General features: G+C 54.7%; 1 protein-coding gene and 2 non-coding genes across 3 annotated transcripts in view; 2 read left to right on the top strand and 1 right to left on the bottom strand.

The window, feature by feature from the left end:
* Window positions 1–2394: 2394 nt before the first annotated feature.
* Window positions 2395–20099, top strand: part of VAC14 (VAC14 component of PIKFYVE complex) — a 64384-nt gene continuing 46679 nt past the window's right edge. The window contains 10 exon segments of the mRNA XM_055819079.1: window positions 2395–2542; window positions 6107–6257; window positions 8605–8772; window positions 9459–9521; window positions 10540–10647; window positions 11394–11503; window positions 12527–12633; window positions 13609–13743; window positions 14028–14174; window positions 16153–16213. Coding sequence (XP_055675054.1) covers window positions 2439–2542; window positions 6107–6257; window positions 8605–8772; window positions 9459–9521; window positions 10540–10647; window positions 11394–11503; window positions 12527–12633; window positions 13609–13743; window positions 14028–14174; window positions 16153–16213 — 1154 coding nt within the window. The 5' untranslated portion in view covers window positions 2395–2438.
* On the bottom strand, window positions 5229–5299 carry TRNAG-GCC (transfer RNA glycine (anticodon GCC)). The gene has a single exon. It is a non-coding gene; the product is annotated as a tRNA-Gly (tRNA).
* TRNAG-GCC (transfer RNA glycine (anticodon GCC)) lies at window positions 15198–15268 on the top strand. Its single transcript has one exon. It is a non-coding gene; the product is annotated as a tRNA-Gly (tRNA).

Below are 20099 nucleotides of genomic sequence, written 5' to 3'. Positions count from 1 at the left end.
CTGGAGGGCTCTGCGCTGTTGGGGACAGTCCCCCAAGGGAACGCTGCCCCAGATGCAGCAAGGCGCTGCCCAGAGAGGGGGAGTTGGAGTAAGGGAAGGTGCTGGGCTGCCTTCCAGCACTGCGTGAGCACGCCAGGGACCCCTTTCCCCAGCCTGGGCCTTCCCCATCTCTGCCTGACCCACTGGTTTTTCCTTCATTCCTCCCAGGCTGATCTTGTCTTTGAGTACCAGCCCCTGAAAACGGGTGAGAGCACGGGGCGCCTGGTGCTCCAGAGCAGCGACTTGGGCTCTTTCTACTACGGCCTGCACCTGAAAGCCACCATGAGCAGGCCAGAGAAGCCCCTCTACTTCTGCACCACACTGGGCTCTAGGCAGACCATCACCACTAAAATAATGAGTTATGCCCAGCAGAAGACCGACTACCTTCTCCAGGTGACCCCAGCCTGCCCTGGCTGAGAGGCAGCTCCTCCGGCCAGCATCAGCCCTCTGCATGGAGGGATCCTTTGAGGGTGGCCACGTGAGCCCGGGGGTCTTCCCACCAATGCTGGACTTGTCCCCAGCTGGACTGGGGCATGACCCACTTGCAGAGCCCTCTCTGCTGCCTTGTTGGAGCTGCTTTTGCTGGGTCCATGGTACCCAGAATTTTACTTTACACCCCGGTTGTGGCAGTAAGATCTCTTGGGGGTTGGGTGCAGGGTTGTCCCTGCTCGGCATGCCTGGGCAGTCCTTATGGCCATTTCCAGTGGACACTCCCCTGGAGTATGGCGGCGGGGGGACAGGCAGGGGAAAGGGACCCTGGCTAGCATGATGGCAGGGGGGCATTGGTTTCTTCCCCAGGTGCTAGCTCTGCTTTTGTGACCTGCCCCCTCCCGGGTCTCTTCTCTCCCCTGTGCAGACCCACTGCGCTGACTTCCAGATGGCAAAAACCATCAGTGACTTGATGCGAGAAAATATAGTGAAAAACCTAAAACTCAGCAGGCAGCAGCTGCATGGCTAACAGGAACCATGAACAGGCAGGCAGGAGCCCCCCTGGCTGCCAGAGAAGGTCTGGAGCTCGGCCTGCTCAGCACTTCAGAAGGGACAGGTAGTATGTACAGATGTACATGAGCCCCACAAGAATGTAAATCAGTAGCCCTCTGACACAGACGTGCTAATTGCTAAAAGAAAAACTACTGAACTGGTAAGACTGAAGGACACTAGGATAAAATAATTGTGGTAGTGGGAGATTGAGACCTCCTACTCAAAGCCCCCTCCCCCCCCCCCCCAAGAGAGTGAATGCCCCGCTCGGGGAGCATGCCCAGTAAATTTAAAATGAACTGTACCTTTAAATTGAAGCGAGAAAGCAACTAACCAATAATTAGTTAGTAGGTGTAGGCTTTGGGCAGAACTAACCAACTTCAGTGTATAAATATGTATTGTGAGTACAACTAAGTGTGCAAGTTAGGAGTGATCCCGCTTGCACCTGGCGCCACAATAAACAGACCTGCTTTATAACTTACCCTGAGTTATGGAGTTTAATTCCGCATGTCAGTGGCCCCCGCCAGCCTGGGGGGCTCGGAGGTGAGCGTGGAGGTGACCTACAAGCCCTGCCAGCTGGGCAAAGCCAGGGCTACGCTGCAGCTCTGGTCCCCACCTCGGGGGGTACGGCATCCCCCTCTTCAGCCTGGCCCTCCCGCCCGAGCCCCAGGGCCCCTTCCCCATCAGGGCTGGCGGCACCACCGCCATCCCCTTCAAAAACATCTTCCCACAGCCCATGGCCTTGCGCAGACCGTGCTCATCACCGTCTCCTTCAAGGGCGACCCGGTGCCCTGTGAGGCCCCTGTCCCCGGCAAGATGGTGGTCTGCTGCCCGGGGGGCACGGGCCTGGCCTGGCCCTACTGCCTCCGCGGCCTCCCCCCTCACAGGTCAGTCCTCAGCGCCCCTGGGCTCGTTACCTGAGGGAGCGATTAACTCTGGAGTGAGAGTAAACCCTGCTGGAGTTTAGTGTTAAATAAATTGATTAGTTATCCATATTGTTTATATTATTTTATTACATATTAATATATAAACAATATTATTTATAATATAAATATTTATTAAAAATTATTATTGAATAAGCTGCTGGCACAGCGGGTTGCACCGCCGCGCTGAGGGAAGGGGGCTGAGGGGAGGGCGCTGAGGGGAGGGCGCTGAGGGGAGGGCGCTGAGGGGAGCGGGCTGAGGGGAGCGGGCTGAGGGGAGGGCGCTGAGGGGAGGGGGCTGAGGGGAGCGGGCTGAGGGGAGCGGGCTGAGGGGAGCGGGCTGAGGGGAGGGCGCTGAGGGGAGCGGGCTGAGGGGAGGGGGCTGAGGGGAGCGGGCTGAGGGGGGCAGGCGGAGTCCTCCGCGCCGCGCGGGGGCGGCAGCGGCCTGGCGCAGGGGTCACGTGGGCGCGGTGCGGGGGGCGGCGGGGCGGCGGGGCCATGAACGCGGAGCGGGACCTGGCGCCGCTGGCGCCCAGCGTGGTGCGGGCGCTGAACGACAAGCTCTACGAGAAGAGGAAGGTGGCGGCTCTCGAGATTGAGAAGTGAGAGGCGGGGAGGGGCGGGGGGTGGCCGGGGAAGTGGGAGCTGGGCTGCCCCGGCGCCCCGAGGGTGGGCTGCGGCGTGGGAGCCTCCTGCGGCGCCGGGGGGGTGGGACCCGCTGTGCCGCGGGAGGGGAGCGGCTGGGCTCCCCGGGGGGGGCTGCGGGGGCATCCTGACGGGGTCCAGGGCACCCGGGGGCTGCGGGCCCGGGAGCCCGGGGAAGGGGCTCAGGGGGCACGGTGGCCCTTCAAGGGGAAGGGGCTGCTGTAGCCCTGTCAGGGACCAGTGGGCCAGGGGAAGGCGCAGCGGTGGCCCTGTCGGGCCAGTGGGCCAGGGGAAGGGGCTGAAGTGGCCCTGTCAGGGGCCACGGACTGAAGTGGCTTTGTAAGGGGCCAGCAGGCCAGGGGAAGGGGCTGCAGGGGTCTTGTCAGTGGCCAGCGGGCCAGGGGAAGGGGCCGCAGTGGCCCTGTCAGAGGCCAGCGGGCCAGGGGAAGGTGCAGCGGTGGCCCTGTCGGGCCAGTGGGCCAGGGGAAGGGGCTGCAGTGGCCCTGTCAGTGGCCAGCGGGCCAGGGGAAGGGGCTGCAGGGGTCCTGTCAGTGGCCAGCAGTCCGGGGCAGTGCCCGGACAGGAGGGGCTCTCCCCCAGAGCTGCTCTGTGTCTCCCAGCCTCATCCGACCGGTTGTAGCAGGGACCCACCAGCTCGAGGCCGTGTCCCAGGGCAGGATTCGTGCCAGTGAGCACAGAAAGCCCGGCCTGACGATGGGTCCCCAGGGCCATTGCACAGCGCTGCGCGGGGCAAACGTGTGAGCAGTTTAACTTTAGAAGCTCAGAACTGCATTACTTGCTTTTCTGCAACGCTGATGGAGGCTGCCGGCTCTGTGCCAGCCCTGCGCACAACTGGGGAACATGAGGGTCTCACTGGGCAGGAGCTGCAGCAGGCTGGCGCTGGGGCAGTTGTGCCCATCATCAAGGGCCTGTCTCATGTCAGCCGGGGTTCGTCTCCTTGTGGTGCCATCCCCCTTTCCCTGAGGTCTCACCCTCGTTCGTTGGGTGCTCGGTCCAGCTGCAGAGGTGGGAACACGCCTGCTGTCATCCCTGGCCGCTGGGTGTTGCCTCGTTCTCTCTGCATCACCGCTGTTTGGATGGAGCTCAGGCCTTCCTCTCCAAAGGGCTGCAGGTGCCTGCTGGCATGGCCGTGCCCCCTTGTGTTGCCTGCACGCCTTTCCTGCGCTGGTCTGGGTGCTTTGTGCTGCTCTGGTCCGCAGCTTTGCCTGGGAAGGACCGTGTACTCCCCGGGTACTGCCTGAGAGCTCCACTGATGGAGGCGATCTGAAGCATCCCCTCCGGGCAGCTGCTGGGAACCATGATTGAAGCCGGAGAGGCTGAATTTTGGGTGGGAGATGCAGCCAGGGACGTGGGGATGGAGCCACTGTACTGAGGGTTTGGTGGGAGGTGTGGGAGGGATTTGGGGTGGGAACTGTGTGCCTTCAAGATAAAGTGTCCTGCGTGGGAAGGGTGTACATGGGCAGCAGAGAAAAATGGCTCTTAAGATGGGGTGAGTGTGTGCTCAGGGAGAAACTCAACTCAGTTACTCCCTTCTGTTCTGTGTGTTTACCTTTCTCTTGTTTTCTCCATTATAGGAGTAGTTTTTGAAGTGTGGGTTGTGGCAGGTGTGCTGCACTGTCCTCGTAACTCCAGCCTCAGGGATACTTCAGTAACTGCCCCTTTGCTGCCACTGTGAGGGGTGATACTCCTCGACGTGTCTAAGCAGCTCTGCTCTGAGTTATTCTGCCCCAGGATTAGGGTTTTGTTGTTGGTTTATACCAACCAAAGTCTGATTTGGAGTCAGAAGGTTCAGCTGACTGAGCTGGAAGCCCAATTTGGGAAAGGTATGAGGAGGAGGAAGGCAAGAGCCAACCCTTTCTGCAGATACAGAGGCTTAGACCAGCTAAAACCCATCGCAGAGCAGCACCAGCAGCGTCTCTCCCCTGTCTGTGGCACGGAGCAAGGAGGGACTCGCTGCCTTTTAGCTCAGGTACCTCCTCGTCCTCTGGCTGGTAATGTGGGAGCAGCTCCTGCTGCATGCAGACCCTGATGCTGCTAGTACCTTTTTGCCTTATTAGTTAAATCTTGAGCCTATTAAACTTTTGCAGGAAGTCTGTAAAGTTATTCCTGTTCAAACAGAGCTTTGTCTGTAAAATCTAGGCAGTAAAAGGATCACCCCGACAGTCTGTGCTGCTCAGTGGGACTGGAGATGGAGCTGTTTTCCCTAAAGCAGTGGTTTGGGGGAATGGGTTGGGCTGTAACTGTTGGAGAACTCTGCTTGGGAGCAGGGAGAGCGAGGGGTGACTGTGTGATGCCCCCAGGGAGAAAGGGGGCAGCTGCTTTGCCTTGGAGCAGAATGAGAACACAGCTGGCGTTAGTTGTTCTGGGAGGAGAGTTCATGAACATTTTCTATAACAGTTTTCCTGGATTATCAAGTGGAATACTGGCCAATGGTACTTGTCTGGGATAGGGCAACATGAGATTCAATAGAGTGCTAAAAACCCCCGTGTATGGAGTTAGGCAGTGGAGGTTTTTGCACCTTCTGTGAAGACTAAGGTAAAGATCCTTATCTAGGCTGAGATCTTGAGGTGCATGGGTCCATGTAATGTATAGAAGTCAAAGAAAAAAGAAAAAAGACAGCGTTGCATTGGCCGGGAATCGAACCCGGGCCTCCCGCGTGGCAGGCGAGAATTCTACCACTGAACCACCAATGCTACAGCTGTCTGCACAGCTGCCTGCACAGCTGCCTGCGCCTCCCTGGCTGGCCAGCAGCTCTGCCGCAGGGGAGACCAGTTGGGTGACCCGGGAGCTTGAAGCAGTTGCCCAGGCTGGAGCGGGGTTGCAGGTCTCTCCATTCAAGTGCAGCTGATGTGTTAAATATCTCTGGGGAGGAGCCGGTATTGCAGATGGAAACCTTTGCTTTTTGTTAAGGTTTGTGCTGTTTAAGAGTATATTTAAATATACCGTTAGTAGCTTATTTAAATATATGGAGTATCAGCTGAAGCGATGTGTAGGTGGCTGAAAAGGTCCAAAATCTTGGCGCTGCATATGTGTCTGGTGGGCAGCAATTCCCTACCAGGCCCCCAGCGCTCCTAGTGTGTGCTGAGCAGTTCTCTGCTGCCGTCTTGTGCCGTGCCGGGGGGTGAATGACCCTTGTAACCCACCGCGTGGGAGAGGGTGTTTGAAGATCTGGTGACTTCTTCTCCGCCAGCATGCGACTGCAGTGAGGTGGCCCTTGACAGATCACCCTGGGCTGGGAGTTCACGAACCCTCTAGGAGGCTGCAGGCTGGGAGCAGCAAGATGGCAGCAAGCCCCTGTTGGATGTGAGCGGGGAGAAGGGGAGAGCTCTGGTTTCACCTGTGGGCTCCTTGAGCGTTCCCTGTTTCAGTACTGCTTTCTCTGGCATTTGTCGTGGCTGAAAATGCCTGTTTCTGACAGCTGGGGGGGGAGCTGAGCCCCCAAGCATTTGTATCAGGCAGAACCTAAAGCCCCCCTGGGTGCTTTCGTCTTCCCTCCCCAGGCTGGTGAGAGAGTTTGTGGCTCAGAACAACACGTCTCAAATCAAACACGTGATCCAGATCCTGTCGCAGGAGTTTGCGCTCTCCCAGCACCCCCACAGCCGGAAAGGGGGACTTATTGGCCTGGCTGCTTGCTCCATCGCCCTGGGCAAGGTAGGTGTGGGTGTGGGTTTTCTGGCTTGTGTGGGTTGCAGTGGGAGAATGGTGGCTTGTCCTGGATCAATGTGATGGGAAGATTCAGGCTGGCAGCGCTGCGGCCCCCCAGCTCTCCCTGTGTTGCGGAATACAGCTGGGTTCTCTTTGGGTTTCCTCAATACACCCAGCCGCATCCTTTGGGCACAGGAGCGCTTTCTGGCCTGGACTGCATTTTGGCAGCCCCCTAAGCATGGCTTAAGTGCATCCGTCTGTCCTCTGTCTCCAGCAGCTGGGCAAGACTCAGCAGGGTGGGTACTAATTTGTGTTAATGAAGCTGAGAAGAGTTGCAGCCCTTCCATCTCCCACCCCCAACTCAGTCGTCTCCGGCAGTGTGGGCAGGACCTTTGGGAAGCAGGGCTAAGGTATTGACCAAATGGTGGCAGAGTTGTAGTCAAAAGAAGCAAGAGGCATAAGGTGTCGAGCTGTGTTAGCTTGAGGTAGCAGCTTTCTGTTGGGCTTGGCAGAAGTTTTACTTGCTGAACTCGTGGGTGGCTCTGTCTCATTCTGGAGGTGTTATATTGGTGCCTCTTGCATGGGAAGTTGGCTGATTTCTGTCCCACTTTTTCTATAACTTTTCTCTCGGTAACGAGAACAAAGTCAGTAAGTTGCCTCCAGGGCTATGCCAGAGCATCCCTGTCCCCATGGAGGGGAGGATGGACTCTGCAGGCTCAGAGCTCCATCGGAGTTTTGTGTCAAACCATGCGGCTGGTTTTTGAAAGCACCTGCAAGGGAAGGAGTCATTTTGATCCATGGTAAGGTGTACATCAGTGAAAGCAGAGGGCGCAGGAAGAGCAGGTTGTGCCTGTTGGAAGAGCTTTGAGGTAGATTTTAATTATTTTTTTCTCCTTCTAATGACAGTCATGATCAGTCTGAGCGGGTGCTTTGAAGCCTGACAACTTTTGCGTTAGCTGTCTTTATGCTGGTGGCCAGGGGCTTCTAGCAGTGCTACTGTCTTCGTCATCTTGTTAAAACACAGAATCTCTTTGCAAAACCATTCTCCCCGGGATGCGCAACGCTCTGCTCTGCCCTCAGCCCAGGCACGTAACACGCCTGCTCCTCCTGCACAGTGCAGGGACAGGCACGCCGTGCTGCTAGGGCTGCTGGTGCAGCTGGCTCTAGGGAATGGGGGAGCTGGTTTTGGTGGTCTTGAGGGACGCTGATAAATCTTTGAGTGGAACTCTTTAATCTGCTAGACCATGTGCGGTTGATTTTCTTACTGTCTCCTTTACTAGATATTCGGGAAGTGCCAGCCTGTTTCCCCAAACTTCAAAACAAGCCAACCTCCTGCATTTACCTGTGGGTTTGTCTGAAACTCCCGCTGTGATGGTGAATCCTTAAGCAAGTCTTCTGGGGTGGGGAGGGTGCCTTGTTAGCAAAGATACTCACTTGTGGGCAGTCAGGGTCAGCCTAGCATGGTTCTTCCATGGTCCAGGAGAAGAAACTTAAGCGTGTCAAATCTTGCTTGCGAATCAGAGCCCCACAGTGGCTTCATCCAACAGCTCCATAGGCTGAAGCTGTTCCTTGTCTGGTAGCTGGAACCACGGTTGAGTTGGTGTTTCTGGAGACAACAGGGCAGGATGGTGCTGTGGGGGCTGCCAGTCGTCTGTTTCTGTGAAGCCTGTACCCACCAGCTCCTCTGCACTACCCAGCTCCTGACTTTTACAAAGAGTAGCCCAACAGACCAGGGGCTTCTTTGCTTAAATGAAGGTGCAGGTAGGCTCAGTCTGTCGCTCTCTGGGATGTTCTCCCTGGTCCTGGAAACCTTGGTGGGTTTACACTGAAACCAGCTGGCAGTGTGGGATAAATCCTGGCCGGCAGCTGACTGCCGTGAGGGCCAGCGACTGCTGGCTTTGCTGGGCATCTGCCTCATCTCCTGCCGGCAGGGCAGAGGGAGGCAGGGACGGTTTCTCTGTGGGCCAGTCTACCGCAGAGATGAGCAGAGTGCAGCGGGAAACAGCCCCTCTTGCTTTGAAAGGCACTCGAGCACTTGAATAACTGCCTAAACTTCTTGCACAGCTTTGCAAATCAAAACCAGCTGAGTACAGCTGCAGTGATTGCTTCAGTGGCTGGTGTGGACTTCCTTGAAACAACTTCTCACCTTGCTCAGTTGGCTGTCACTGTGCCTGAATTATAAAATTCAATAATTTCAGTAATAAAGTTAAAAATTCATGAATAAATCCTATCCAGCATAGGTGCACTAAGCCATTGTGGGCCTGAATTTTTGCAGTATGTTCCAGGGCAGCGCCATCTCTTCCCTCTCCCTGTGGTGTGGTCCTCAGCTAACAGGTCCTCTCCTGTCCACCAGGACTCTGGGCTCTACCTGAAGGAGCTGATTGAGCCAGTGCTAACGTGTTTCAACGATGCCGACAGTCGGCTGCGGTACTACGCTTGCGAGGCTCTCTATAACATTGTCAAGGTGGCCAGGGGCTCCGTCCTCCCACATTTCAACGTACTCTTCGATGGCCTGAGCAAGGTAAGAAGCTTCCTCTCAACCCCCATGTGCTTTTCTTTCTCACACTGGAGACCTAAGGCTTGTTCCCTAGTCCTCGTCTTGTCTGGATCAAACCAACCAAGTTGTCTGCAATCATCTTTCCAAGTAAACTGGTTTGCTTTGAGCCCAGCAGGTCTGAAGGACCAAAGGAGCAGTTCCTGCAGCAGCACGGTAGCCACTGATACTGTGGGTGATGAGTTCACTGTAAGATAGCTTGTTCTCTGTTCTCACCTCCAAGACGTGTTTTCCTGTTCCTTGTTTAGTGGTATTAGAAAATGAGGCTGATGGCACGGCTGCAGGCGAGGTGGCTCTGCAGCACTGTGGCTTTGTGGGGTGTGTAGGGTCGATACCCTGTCTACATCTGCCTGTCTCTGCAGCTTTTCACTGGCAAGTTGTATTTCTCCGCCACTTGAGAGCGTGGCTGCTGGCCTGTGAAAACCTGCGTAGTCAGGGGAGGTGACGGGTGCTTGATGCCCCCCTTAGGAAGTTTCTCAGGAGAATTTCTTAGGGCCTGATGAGGAGGTGGAGATAAAGAGACTTCTCTGTGTCCGTCCCTGTAATGCCAGAGGGGAGCAGCAGTCCTGTGAGCCTGCTGGGAGCTTCGCTGCAGAGTGGGGAGCAGAGCTGGGACCCACTGCTGTAGTGGCTCTTGTTTTTGTCATTCACAGCTGGCTGCTGATCCTGATCCGAACGTCAAAAGTGGCTCTGAGCTCCTCGATCGGCTTCTCAAGGTATTTTTTCTCTCTAGCTGAGAATCCTTGGTGCAGGCTGTGGGCACGTCCTCCTGGCTGGGCACGTGTCTGTCCCCGAGGCTGCAGCCGCTAAAACCATCCCCGCTCAGTCCTGTGGCTACTGTCAAAACATTTCTTCCCCTCACTGACCGTAGCCTTTTAGATTGAGGAACTGGTGGCGATGTCAGGCAGCTGGGTCAAAGGGCTGGTAGGTTATCACAGTGTCACATGTGCATTCAGCTCTTGGGAGCTCTGGAGGAGCGAGGTTTTAATTCAAGTAGAGTTGCAGCCCCATTCAAGGCAGCAGAAGGGCTGTTCCTCTGCTTCTCCTCCCTTGCCTAAGCAAGTAGCGATGTGCGCAGATCTGTTCTGCTGCTGATTCGAGGTGAGGGGCAGGGTTGGTAATTTGCTTGCCTACAGGCTTTTACTCTTGCAGACCTCCCAGGTTTTTTTTCTGCTGTTCAGAGGTGAGTGGTTCACTGCTAGGTACTGCCCTCACTCCTTCTCGTTATCATAGCAGTTAACACAGTCTCCGCATCGCCTGCTGCAGACCTTCTTGCTGGGAGATCTGCTCCACTGCCCTGGCGCGAGAGAGTTAGCCATGCAGCAAAACCCACCAGGCGTGTAGGAAGAGCTTTAAAGGAAAGCCAGGGTACTCTCCCCCCCCTGGTACGCCTGGTTACATCAAAGGTGTTTGCTCATGTGTGCAACACACCACTGAGGCATGAATGGGAGAAGCTCCCATCCTCCATCTGTTCAGGCAGGCTGGCACAGAGCGGGCAGGAGCCTCCTTGTCTGGGTCCCACTCAGCGTTAGTCCCTGCCCAAGGGGAATTACTGGCTCGTGGGCTGAATAAACCACGTGATTCCTTCTCCCCGGGTCTCCTGACCTACAGACCCATGCATCAGCTGCTTGTCATCTGTTTCCTGTCATGTGCCTTAAAAAAGGCTGGGTGGGAGTGGCTGTGTGGACGTGGTGGTGGCCATCCCTCCTAACACATTCTGCTTGGGCTCTGCAGGACATCGTGACAGAGAGCAACCAGTTTGACTTGGTGGGCTTCATCCCACTGCTGCGCGAGAGGATTTACTCCAACAACCAGTATGCCCGCCAGTTCATTATATCCTGGGTAGGTACACACAGTGCCATGTGTGCTGACCAGTCCAAACTCCAAAATACCGTGACCCCTCAGCATCCTGTGTCTGGGCAAACAGCAGATATTTGCAGCAATGTGTGAACTTGGGCACCTGAATTTATATGGATGGGATTTTTTAAGGCAGCAGAGTTTTTCACCTGCTTCTTTAAATTGCCAACTTCCCGTCACCTCGCTTTTGTAGTCTCGGGGACATCATACTTCACTTCTGCCAGCCAGGTTCAGGACGTTGCATACCAAGTTAGAAAGTAAGAGTATTGCTGGTATAAATGACTATACTGGATCTAGAGGTTACAGTCTCCCAAGGGGCAGTGCCAGACTGCTTTCCATCACCCAGCAGTGATATGGAGAGATGTCACTCTCCAGGAGGCAAAGTATCTCTCTGCCTGCTTTCTCCTTTCTGTGCGAGGCAGAGGCTCTCGGTGCCTAGCCCGGCTCTGGGGAGACCGTGCCTCTGCGCGCTCTCTTTCTGCCGTACTGTGTGCCATCCCAGGTCTGCCTGCACGCATCTTGGCAGTCATTCCTGATCCCTGCTGCATTTTACAGAGCTGTGACTAGAAACATAGCGATGCTGCAGGCTATCGCTTGCTTCCTGTGCTAACTCAGCTTCTTTCTGAGATGGGCAGCTCTGAATTCCTCAGTATTGTGCCAGATTTGTGCTGGTGATGTCAGTTAGCTTCTGCAAAACTCACCTCTTCTTTCTTATTCCTCCCCTGAGCTAGATCCTGGTTTTAGAGTCTGTGCCTGACATCAACCTCTTGGATTACCTGCCAGAAATCCTGGATGGGCTTTTCCAGATCCTGGGAGACAACAGCAAGGAGATACGGAAAATGTGAGTGTGGAGGCTGGCCGAGTGCAAGGGCTGTGTCTTGCTCAGTTTGTCCGTCACCATCTTCATTTATTTGCAGCTCTTGTGTAACTGCAGCAAAACCACGTGTGCATGGTGGGAGACAGAGCAATCTGGCTGTCTTGGTGAATCAAACTGTCCTTGACGAGGGCCTCCCTTCCCCAGCTTGTTGTGGCTGGAGTGGCTGTGGAGGACACTGTGGTCTGTGCTGGGGGACCAACTGTTTTGGCTCAGCTGAGTTGTTGCCTTCCCGGCCCTTGCACCCAGTATCAGAGCCACAGAAGCTCACGTGTGCTTGAGGTATGAGCTCTGTGAACAAGTTTGTAGCATCTGAGCCCCTCTCAGCAAGGTTGAGCACCAACCCAGCTTCTCCTGGGTGGAGAAGAGAGGCAAGCATTGCAAGCTTGCTCCTCAGATCCATTGCTGGTCTCAAGACAGAAGCATTTTGAAGCACAGGCTGCGTGTTCTCAGGGAGGTCAGAGGATCTTGGCTTCTTGCACTGGAAGGAAGTAAAACTGAACCTGTTCTGTAGGGCACAAGGAAGTGGTGAGATTGGATTGGGTCTGTCCCACTGCCAAACCCTCCTGGGTCTATCCCACTGCTAAGCCCTCCTGGATCCTCCCCACTGCTTTGGTTCCTGGTGTCTGCTTGTTGAGGAACAAGCACTGAAAGCTTTGGGTATCACCTGCCCTGCTGCTGCCCTCTCTGCTCCGCATCCCAGGCACACCTCCATCTCAGCAGAGCCTGTGTGGCTCTTAAGGGATTTGCAGGAAGGTGCGGGGGGCTCCAGACGGTTGTTGCCTCCTTCCTTGCATCTGTGCAGTCTCTGCCTTGGGGCAAGGCGAGCTTGTCAGCCTTGTTCTTCCTGGCCCTGCCCCTGTGCGGAGGCATGCCTGCTGTGCCACCAGTGTCCTTTCTATATATGTGTGTAGGAGGCTGGTCTCCGGAACTTCTCTGTAATGTCTCCAAGGTGACTGAGCACTAATCACCTGCTCTGCCTCTCTGCAGGTGCGAGGTGGCTCTCGGGGAGTTCCTTAAGGAGATCAAGAAGAATCCTTCCAGTGTCAAGTTTGCAGAAATGGCCAATATCCTGGTGATCCACTGCCAGGCGGCAGGTGAGTTGCAGGTAGCATCTGCTATCAACCACCGTAGGTTGAGGCCAGGAGTTTTTCAGCAGGCTGTTCACCAGCTCACCCACTTGCCTTTTCTTGGTCATTGTGCATGCAAATCCCACTGAAAGCAGGGGAACAGGCAGCTCCCACGGTTGGCACTGCTCAAATACAGGTCTGGCATCCTCCTGAAGCAGAGGTACCTGACAGTAAAATATCCGGCTGCGGATGGCACCTGTGGGTATCCAGCACATCCAGAAGGATCTCCTTAGGGACAGGAGACTTAAGCATGATGTGCCTGGCGCTTTGTGTTAGTGCTGCGCTGTAGCTCCTGTGGGTCTGCTGTGTAGGTAGTGGCCGAGGGTTACAGCTGTAGTTAGATGTGTTTCCTGAGAAGGATCTTGTCTGTGAGCTGTGCTCATTGATCTTAAACTGCTCTTTAAATGTTACTGAATGGGAGTCGGTTTCTTGTGAGATAGAAAAATAGAAATGGATGAAGACTGCTTGTTCTTGATTAAACTGATGCCAAATGAATTTACACTGCTCAAGCCTGAAATGTGGCCTTGCATTGGCCGACTCGCCCAGCAGTGCTCCCTTTTTTCAGGACTTGGGGAAGTTAATAAAACCCCAGCTCGAGGAGTGATGCTTGACTCAGACACACAACTGCTACAGGTGTGACGGAGGAAATATCCTTGTGCATTGGGGAGCCGGACGGAATATTTGTAAATGAGGAAACATGGGTTATGGATTGGACTGGGTTAAGTCTGAAACCAAGTGATTGCATTTAATCTCAGCCTCACTGCAGATTCGGGTTTTGTCTGTCTCTGGGACTAAGCTGTCCCAGACGAGGATCTCTCTGGACTAGTGATTCTGGATGGAGCAGAGGCAGCTTTCTGCTTGCAGGTGGTCCTTGCCCTGTGGAGCTTGCTCAGCTGCCAGTGCTGTCCTTTCCCTCACCTTTGCTTGTCTGATGTCTTCCAGATGACCTGATCCAGCTGACAGCCATGTGCTGGATGAGGGAGTTCATCCAGCTGGCTGGCCGGGTGATGCTGCCTTACTCCTCAGGGATCCTGACTGCTGTCCTGCCGTGTCTCTCCTATGATGATCGTAAGAAGAGTATCCTTGTAACTTGGAGCTGCTCCCATTCCTGCTACAGCAACCCAAAGGGAAGTGCCTGTTTCCTGCCCCTGGGGCGCAGGGCCAGCTGCGTAGCTGGAGAGGGCCAGGACAAGTCCTCCCACCAAGTGCTAGAACCCACGCTAGCCCTTTGGACGTGAAGGGGGTTGCAGTAGCTGGGCTGGGGAAGCCCTGATGGGGCTGCAGTGGCTTCTCCATGGCTGGCCAGATGTGGCACATAGCCACATGTGGGACTGTGTGTTCCTTACAATGCCTACATTCAGACATCAAGGAAGTGGCAAACGTGTGCAACCAGAGCCTGATGAAGCTGGTCATCCCAGAGGACGATGAAATGGACGAGGCCAAGCAGACCCTACCAGCAGAGCCCACCTCAGAGGAGTCCCTTTCCAAGCCAGAGGCAGCGTCCAACAGTGAGTTCCCATTTGTGTGAACCATTAGAGGTGTGAGGAAGGCCAAGGGGAAGGTCCTCAAGAAGTTCTTGAGTTGGTTTGGTGTCCTGGGGCAACTCAGGGCACGTGGGACCTGCATGCTTTCTTTGAGCCTTGTGTCCTGTTTCACAGATGATCCTCTGCTGAGGCAGACATGTTTGGTGCTGTCTGCGTAGCAGGGTCACTGTGATCTGGGCTGGAGCCCGAGCAGGGTGGCAGTGCTGTGTTCCCTGGCGAGCACCCCCATCCCCTCACTGTGCTTCACTTTGGCTTAGTCATTAAGTTGACCTGAAAAAGGTAATTTATAGTGCAGTGTTTAGTGTCTTGCTACATAACATGGGAAGAGAATAGACCACCTGTCCTGCAGTTGCTGGTTTGGGAGGAGCTACCGTCAGCCAAAGGAGAGCTCAGAGAGCTGTGTTAGTCCTGGGAGAGCATCAGCGTGTACATGGAGGATGCCTGTGTTGGGGAAGGGTAGAGAACAGAAACGAGAAGAATTTTGGGTCCTTTCCACATTCATGTTACTCTTGAGACCATCACGTGGGTATTGTCACAGTCCTAAAATTTCTAGAACAGAACAGGCAAAAGTTTGCAAGCAGGATGGGAGACCAGGAAGAGGGTTCGAGTGAGAAGAAATTAAACAGAGAGGGTCCTGGTGGACCAATGCCTGAAAACAGCAGCAGCTTTAGCCTTCCAGCATCCCTTTGAAGCTGTTGACCTGGGATGACTACATGCTACTTCTGGTACATCTTTGTCCAGGCATATGAAATACCTGTAACATTTAAATCATGTGGGCTAATCTGTTGTTTTCTTCCGGGGCTGCACATTCAGCCCGGTGCTCTTCTGTAACACACCCGCAAGTGGCTTTTGGAAAATCCTGCCATAAGAGGGAGCAGGAAGGTGGGAATTAAAAGGCTGAAGGCTTTTCTTGTGCAACAGCAGCTGGGTTGAAGGCAGGGAGTCATGGAGCTGCAGGGCCGGCAGGAGCTGCTAGCAGGCAGGATGGCATTGGTGGTTCAGTGGTAGAATTCTCGCCTGCCACGCGGGAGGCCCGGGTTCGATTCCCGGCCAATGCAGTAGTGTTTTTGGAAGACATGGAGGGGAAAAATCCAGTGCTGTAGCACAGCAGTGAAAATTTAACTTTTTTTTTATTCCGTATTTGTCCCAAGAATACCTCCTTTTATTAAAACCTAGTAGAAGAGCTTGAAAACATTCAACAGAAAGTTTAATTGCTTTAATCTCTACCCCTTTGGGGTCAGATTGCACTTGAAGCAGGCAGGATCAGTTAAACCTGCGATGCTTTTGCATCGCAAACTCAGAGCTCTGCTCCCTGGTTGTGCTGATGTGGCGGTGCCACCGTGTGTGAGTAGAGGCTGTTGGCACAAGGGGGCATGAAGAGTCAAGTTCATCCTCTCGTGCTTTGTCACGGTGCTTGTAAGACCCAGTTTTAGCACAGAGCAGAGACTGGAAAGCTGTTTGGGTTGCTTGGCTTCCGCATGGATTCATGCTGTGGGAGAACTGACCAGGTGGAGATGTCCTGGGTTGGATTCAGCCTTTCCTGTGCTTGTGTGGTATCTCTAGGCGTTGAAATCTGGATGATGAAAGGTAGCTCTGCAGTTCTGAGCTCCTTCTTTGGGAATGGTTGAAACAGTCAGAAGGATGTGTCTGGGTCTCCATTACAGAGGAAGAGACCCAGTTTGGGGCAGAGGTCTAAAGCTGTGCAGCCTGCATTTTGCCGGGGGAGTGTTGTCCTCCACCAGCTTCGCCCAGTACCTCTGGCATTGGAGAAGGGTTTGACAAGGAGTGTAAAATGCTCGCTGCAGGCAGAAGGGATCCTCAGGTTCTCTGGACCCTCAGATGATGGATGGTGATGTCTTTGCAGAAGGTCATGCAGCTAGCTTTCCAGCCTCCACCTTCCCTGCCATCCCACTAACTGTGTCTCTGGTTTACCTGCCCCCAGGCTCTCTGGATGCATCCGGTGACTCGAACTTCAGCAACAGCAGTGTCTTCACAGTAACCAGGTAGGGTATGTTTGTTGCTTCAGAGGGGCTTGAGAAGAAGGGAAGGCTTCTCAGGGTACACACAGTGACTGACAGATGCTGACAAAGCTGTGGAGAAAGATGGTCTGGGCTGAAAAACAGTTGGGGTCTCCTGGGTCACAGTGGGGTGGACGACTGGGGATGCTGTAGGAGCTGACTGCTTCTCTCTGATGCATTTGCACCAAAATTTCTTGACTTTGTGGTAAATTGAGGTGTTTTCCCCTGCAGGAGACCTTGCAAAGCCCCCTGGGGAGGTCTGCGGAGGCAGCAAGTGCCTGTGCATTCAGGGTTCTGCACCTCGCCTGCCTTCAAGCCCCCATGGTGGCGCACTCCGGCTTAAAAAGATAGGGTGGAAATGGGGAGAAGGTGAATGGTTGCCTTGGTTATGGCTCTTTGTAGCTTGGCTAAAATAGGAGACATTTGTTTCCCTCCTGCCTTTGCAGAGGAATGGTGGTAGTGGAACAGTGATGTGCTGGTTGGCCAGAGATGCAGAGGCCTTCTGAGAAGGTGATATGTGAACTGTCTGGGGCTGGCAGAAGAGCCTGGAGAGCGCTGGCCCTGCTGCTGGGCACCGCAGCCTTCTGTGCTGCAGTCCTGGCAGCCCACCACGGCACGCTGCCGTGGGCTTGTGCCTGGGGCCATGCTGTTCAGCTCCAACTGCCGGAGAGGCAAGGGGTCTCGGCAGCATTTGCTGCCAGCCTGTCCCCCTGCCAGCTTTGCGTGGCATTAGTCAGCCCCACGCCCGCAGAGAGCAGCTCCGTGCCCAGCACAATCTCTCCCAATATCTCATCTATCTCTTCTGCAAATACCTTTCTTCCCATCCAGCTGTCAGTGAATTTGGGGACACATCCATCTACTTTTGTAACGCATCTTCCCTTTCCTCCTGCTGCCTGCAGTTCTCTTCCTCAGAGGTTGTGATTTCCAACAATTTTATTGTGCTGATGCATGTATTTATTTGTTGTTGTGGGCCCCGAAATAGGACGCGTTACTCTATCTGCATCCTACCAGCGTGATGCCCATCATAATGCATCCTAGAGCAGTGCAGGCGTCAGCTTTTCAGGTTGATGGTCTGTACCCTCTGTTCCTTTTTTGCACTCATGCAAAGCCCAGTTACTGCCTGGTCTTAATCATGCCCCTCATTTTTTCCTCTCTTGAAAGCACAGGTCTTTTCATTTGTGTCTAGATTTTTGTTTATGGTTGTTAAATGGTTTTCCCTGGCTTTCCTGCTGTGTCCTGGCCTTCCTCACCCCTTAAAGTTTAGCAGGTGCAGAAGTGGGTGTGCACAGGGCTGAAATTGGGAAGGGGAAGGAAAAGGAGAGGTGTTAAGTCAAGACAAGTGATAACTGCAGCTCTGTGCTGAAGAGCTTGCACGTGGGGGAGAGAGGGAGTGAAGACCAAAGGGGGACAGATGCAGGGAGAGCTGGAGTGACTTGATCACAGTGTCACCAGGAGCTGGGAGGAGAACGGCTGCCTAAGCTGAAGCAGTCTGCAGGCTCCCCGGGCACTGGGGAAAACCGTCTGGGACAGGATGCAAGACTCTTCGTGTCTCTAAGAGACCTGATTTTGCAGGGAGTCTTGTTCTTGAGCCCTCCTAACCTCTGTTAAAGTAGACACTCCAGGTTTTACCCTGGGGTTTACCTGTCCTAAAGCCCATTTCCCCATCCTGTGTGATGTCTGCTGGCTCAGCATTGGGACCCGAAACATTTTCACCATGGTACCTGTTGTGGGGGACTGGCATGGGGCTGGGGGGCTGTACCTGGCCAACAAGAGCCCCAGGTACCTGCCTGGTGCTCCATCTATTCCTCAGGCTGTCTGGCTTGGCTGTGGAGCCAGGGGAAGGTGAGAGCTGGCACCTACAGCCAGCTGCAGCCTAATTCACACCAGGGAGCAGGCAGCTGCCTGCATGCTGAATGCCCACTGGGTGTCAAGACAGGACCACAGGAAACCATAGCATTGCTTGGAAAAGCTGGGAAGCCTGCAAGCAGAGGAAGTTGCAGCTGCCTTTTAAGATGAAGTCACTCTTTGCTTGTGTTTTTGTTCATGTCCCCCCCGCTGCTTCCCCCAGTCTCCCCGGCAAGAGAGTGATGGAGCATGGCCCAGCGCCAGGCATCCAGCTCTCACGCCCCCTTCTCCTGCCCTCCCCACACAGCCATCTGCAGAGGGATAGCACTGCAGCAGCGACTAAAGTAGGAGGACCTCGGTCAGCGGGGGCGGAGGAGCTCACGGCCCCGCGGCTGCAGAGGGATGTCTTCCATGGAGATGCTATCCAAGAAGATGACGAGGTCTGAATGCTTGATGCATAGATGCTGGGCACGTTCCTGTGACCACAAACTGACACATGCGTCCCCCCTGCTCCTAGAACGTGCTGTTGGCAACCCAAAATGCTGCTAGGGTAATTGCCAGCTTCACTTGGAGGGACCTTCCTGGTGCCATTTACTAGGAAATGAAGACTGTGCCTGTGCTGAGACAAAACTGACTCCTGGGGGAGCCTGGCTGCACAGGGCTGGAGGGGCTCTGTGGCTCCCTGTGCAGGTGGGGGTCCCTCCTTCCAGCTTCTGCCAAAACTGCCTGTCATTGGAAGTGGACCAGAACCATAATGCAGAAGCACTGGAGCCTTCCTGTGGCCTAGCTGACCATGCTGATGCTGCGATTGCTGGTGTGAGCCTGGATCAGGAAGGGGAGTTGGAAGTGTGGCTGCTGGAGCAGAGCCCGGGCTTCCTTCCGTCGGTCTGAGCTGCTGCAGGAGAAGATGCAGATGTGTGTCCTGCATCGCTGGACCAAAACAGCTGGAAAGTGCCTTTTAGGCTCTTGTAACTGTGTCGGCATTTCAGTACAAGACCTGGACAGTTTGAGACAATTTCCTGACCATGCTGCTGGTTGGACAGTCAGGCACAGCTGGCCAGTGGTCAGCAGGGCTGCCTGGGTTAGATGCATGGTGGTTGGACAAGGTTGATGGGACCACGGTCCCTCACCAAACAAGATAAGGGATATGGGGGCTCCAGAAAAGCCTTTGTGGTCATTATTGCTGCAAGGAAGGCTTCTTGTTTTGGGTGATGTTCAGGGACACATGGACACGTAAAGCTGCTTGTTTCGCTGCAGAAAGGGCAAACGGCTGCCACGTGGCTTAACTGCCCGAGTCTGCATTTAAATCGGACTTTTCAATGTGGTAGTTAGAGCTTAGTACAAAGCTAAATTTGCTGCTGCGTGTCTCATGCTGGAAGTTGTAGCCCCGTGCCCAGAGCCTGGCACACCGTCGGGGTGCAGCTGGGGAGCTCATCGGGGTGGTGAGCGCTTGGGTGGAGGGTTGGGATGGTGCTGGGTGCCCTGCAGCACCCAGGGGGTAGATGGCTGAAGGCAGCACGATGGCTTACTTTGAGCTCATGCACCAAGCCTTCCTTGGAGTTCCCTTCTCCAGCAGCTTGTCTTGCTGCAGCTTTCAGGTCCAGGGTGTCCTCTTGGGAAGGCTCCTCCTGACCTTTCTCTCCAGCCTGGAGTGAGTAGATGGGTTCCCTTCGCTGCTCCCACTGCGCCGTTGGGTGGATGAGCTGGAGGGGGATGTGGGGCACTCTGCACCAGCCCTTCTCGTTGTGATCTACGTCTCGCTGGACTGGATGCCTCTGCCTAGACCTTATTATCGCTTCCCTGGGAGATCAGCTTGCGCTGGTGCTGCGGGCACTTCCAGTACTTGGAAACCGCAGTAAGCAGAAGGAAGCCAAGAGCGCCAAAATAAGAGCAGTGGAGGACAAGAAAGCGACAGCTTGTGGCACCGATAGCAGAGAGGAGCTATTTACCTCCTGGCCACTGGCTCGAGCCTGTTGAGCAGCATAGCTGCCAGCCCGTATGGGAGCTGCCCTTGTGACTTGGACCA

This window comes from Falco peregrinus, chromosome 14 (assembly GCF_023634155.1).
Source record: "Falco peregrinus isolate bFalPer1 chromosome 14, bFalPer1.pri, whole genome shotgun sequence".
Taxonomy (NCBI): Eukaryota; Metazoa; Chordata; class Aves; order Falconiformes; family Falconidae; genus Falco; species Falco peregrinus.
The sequence above is the reverse complement of the archived record's forward strand: the minus strand, read 5'-3'. Positions and strand labels throughout refer to the sequence as shown.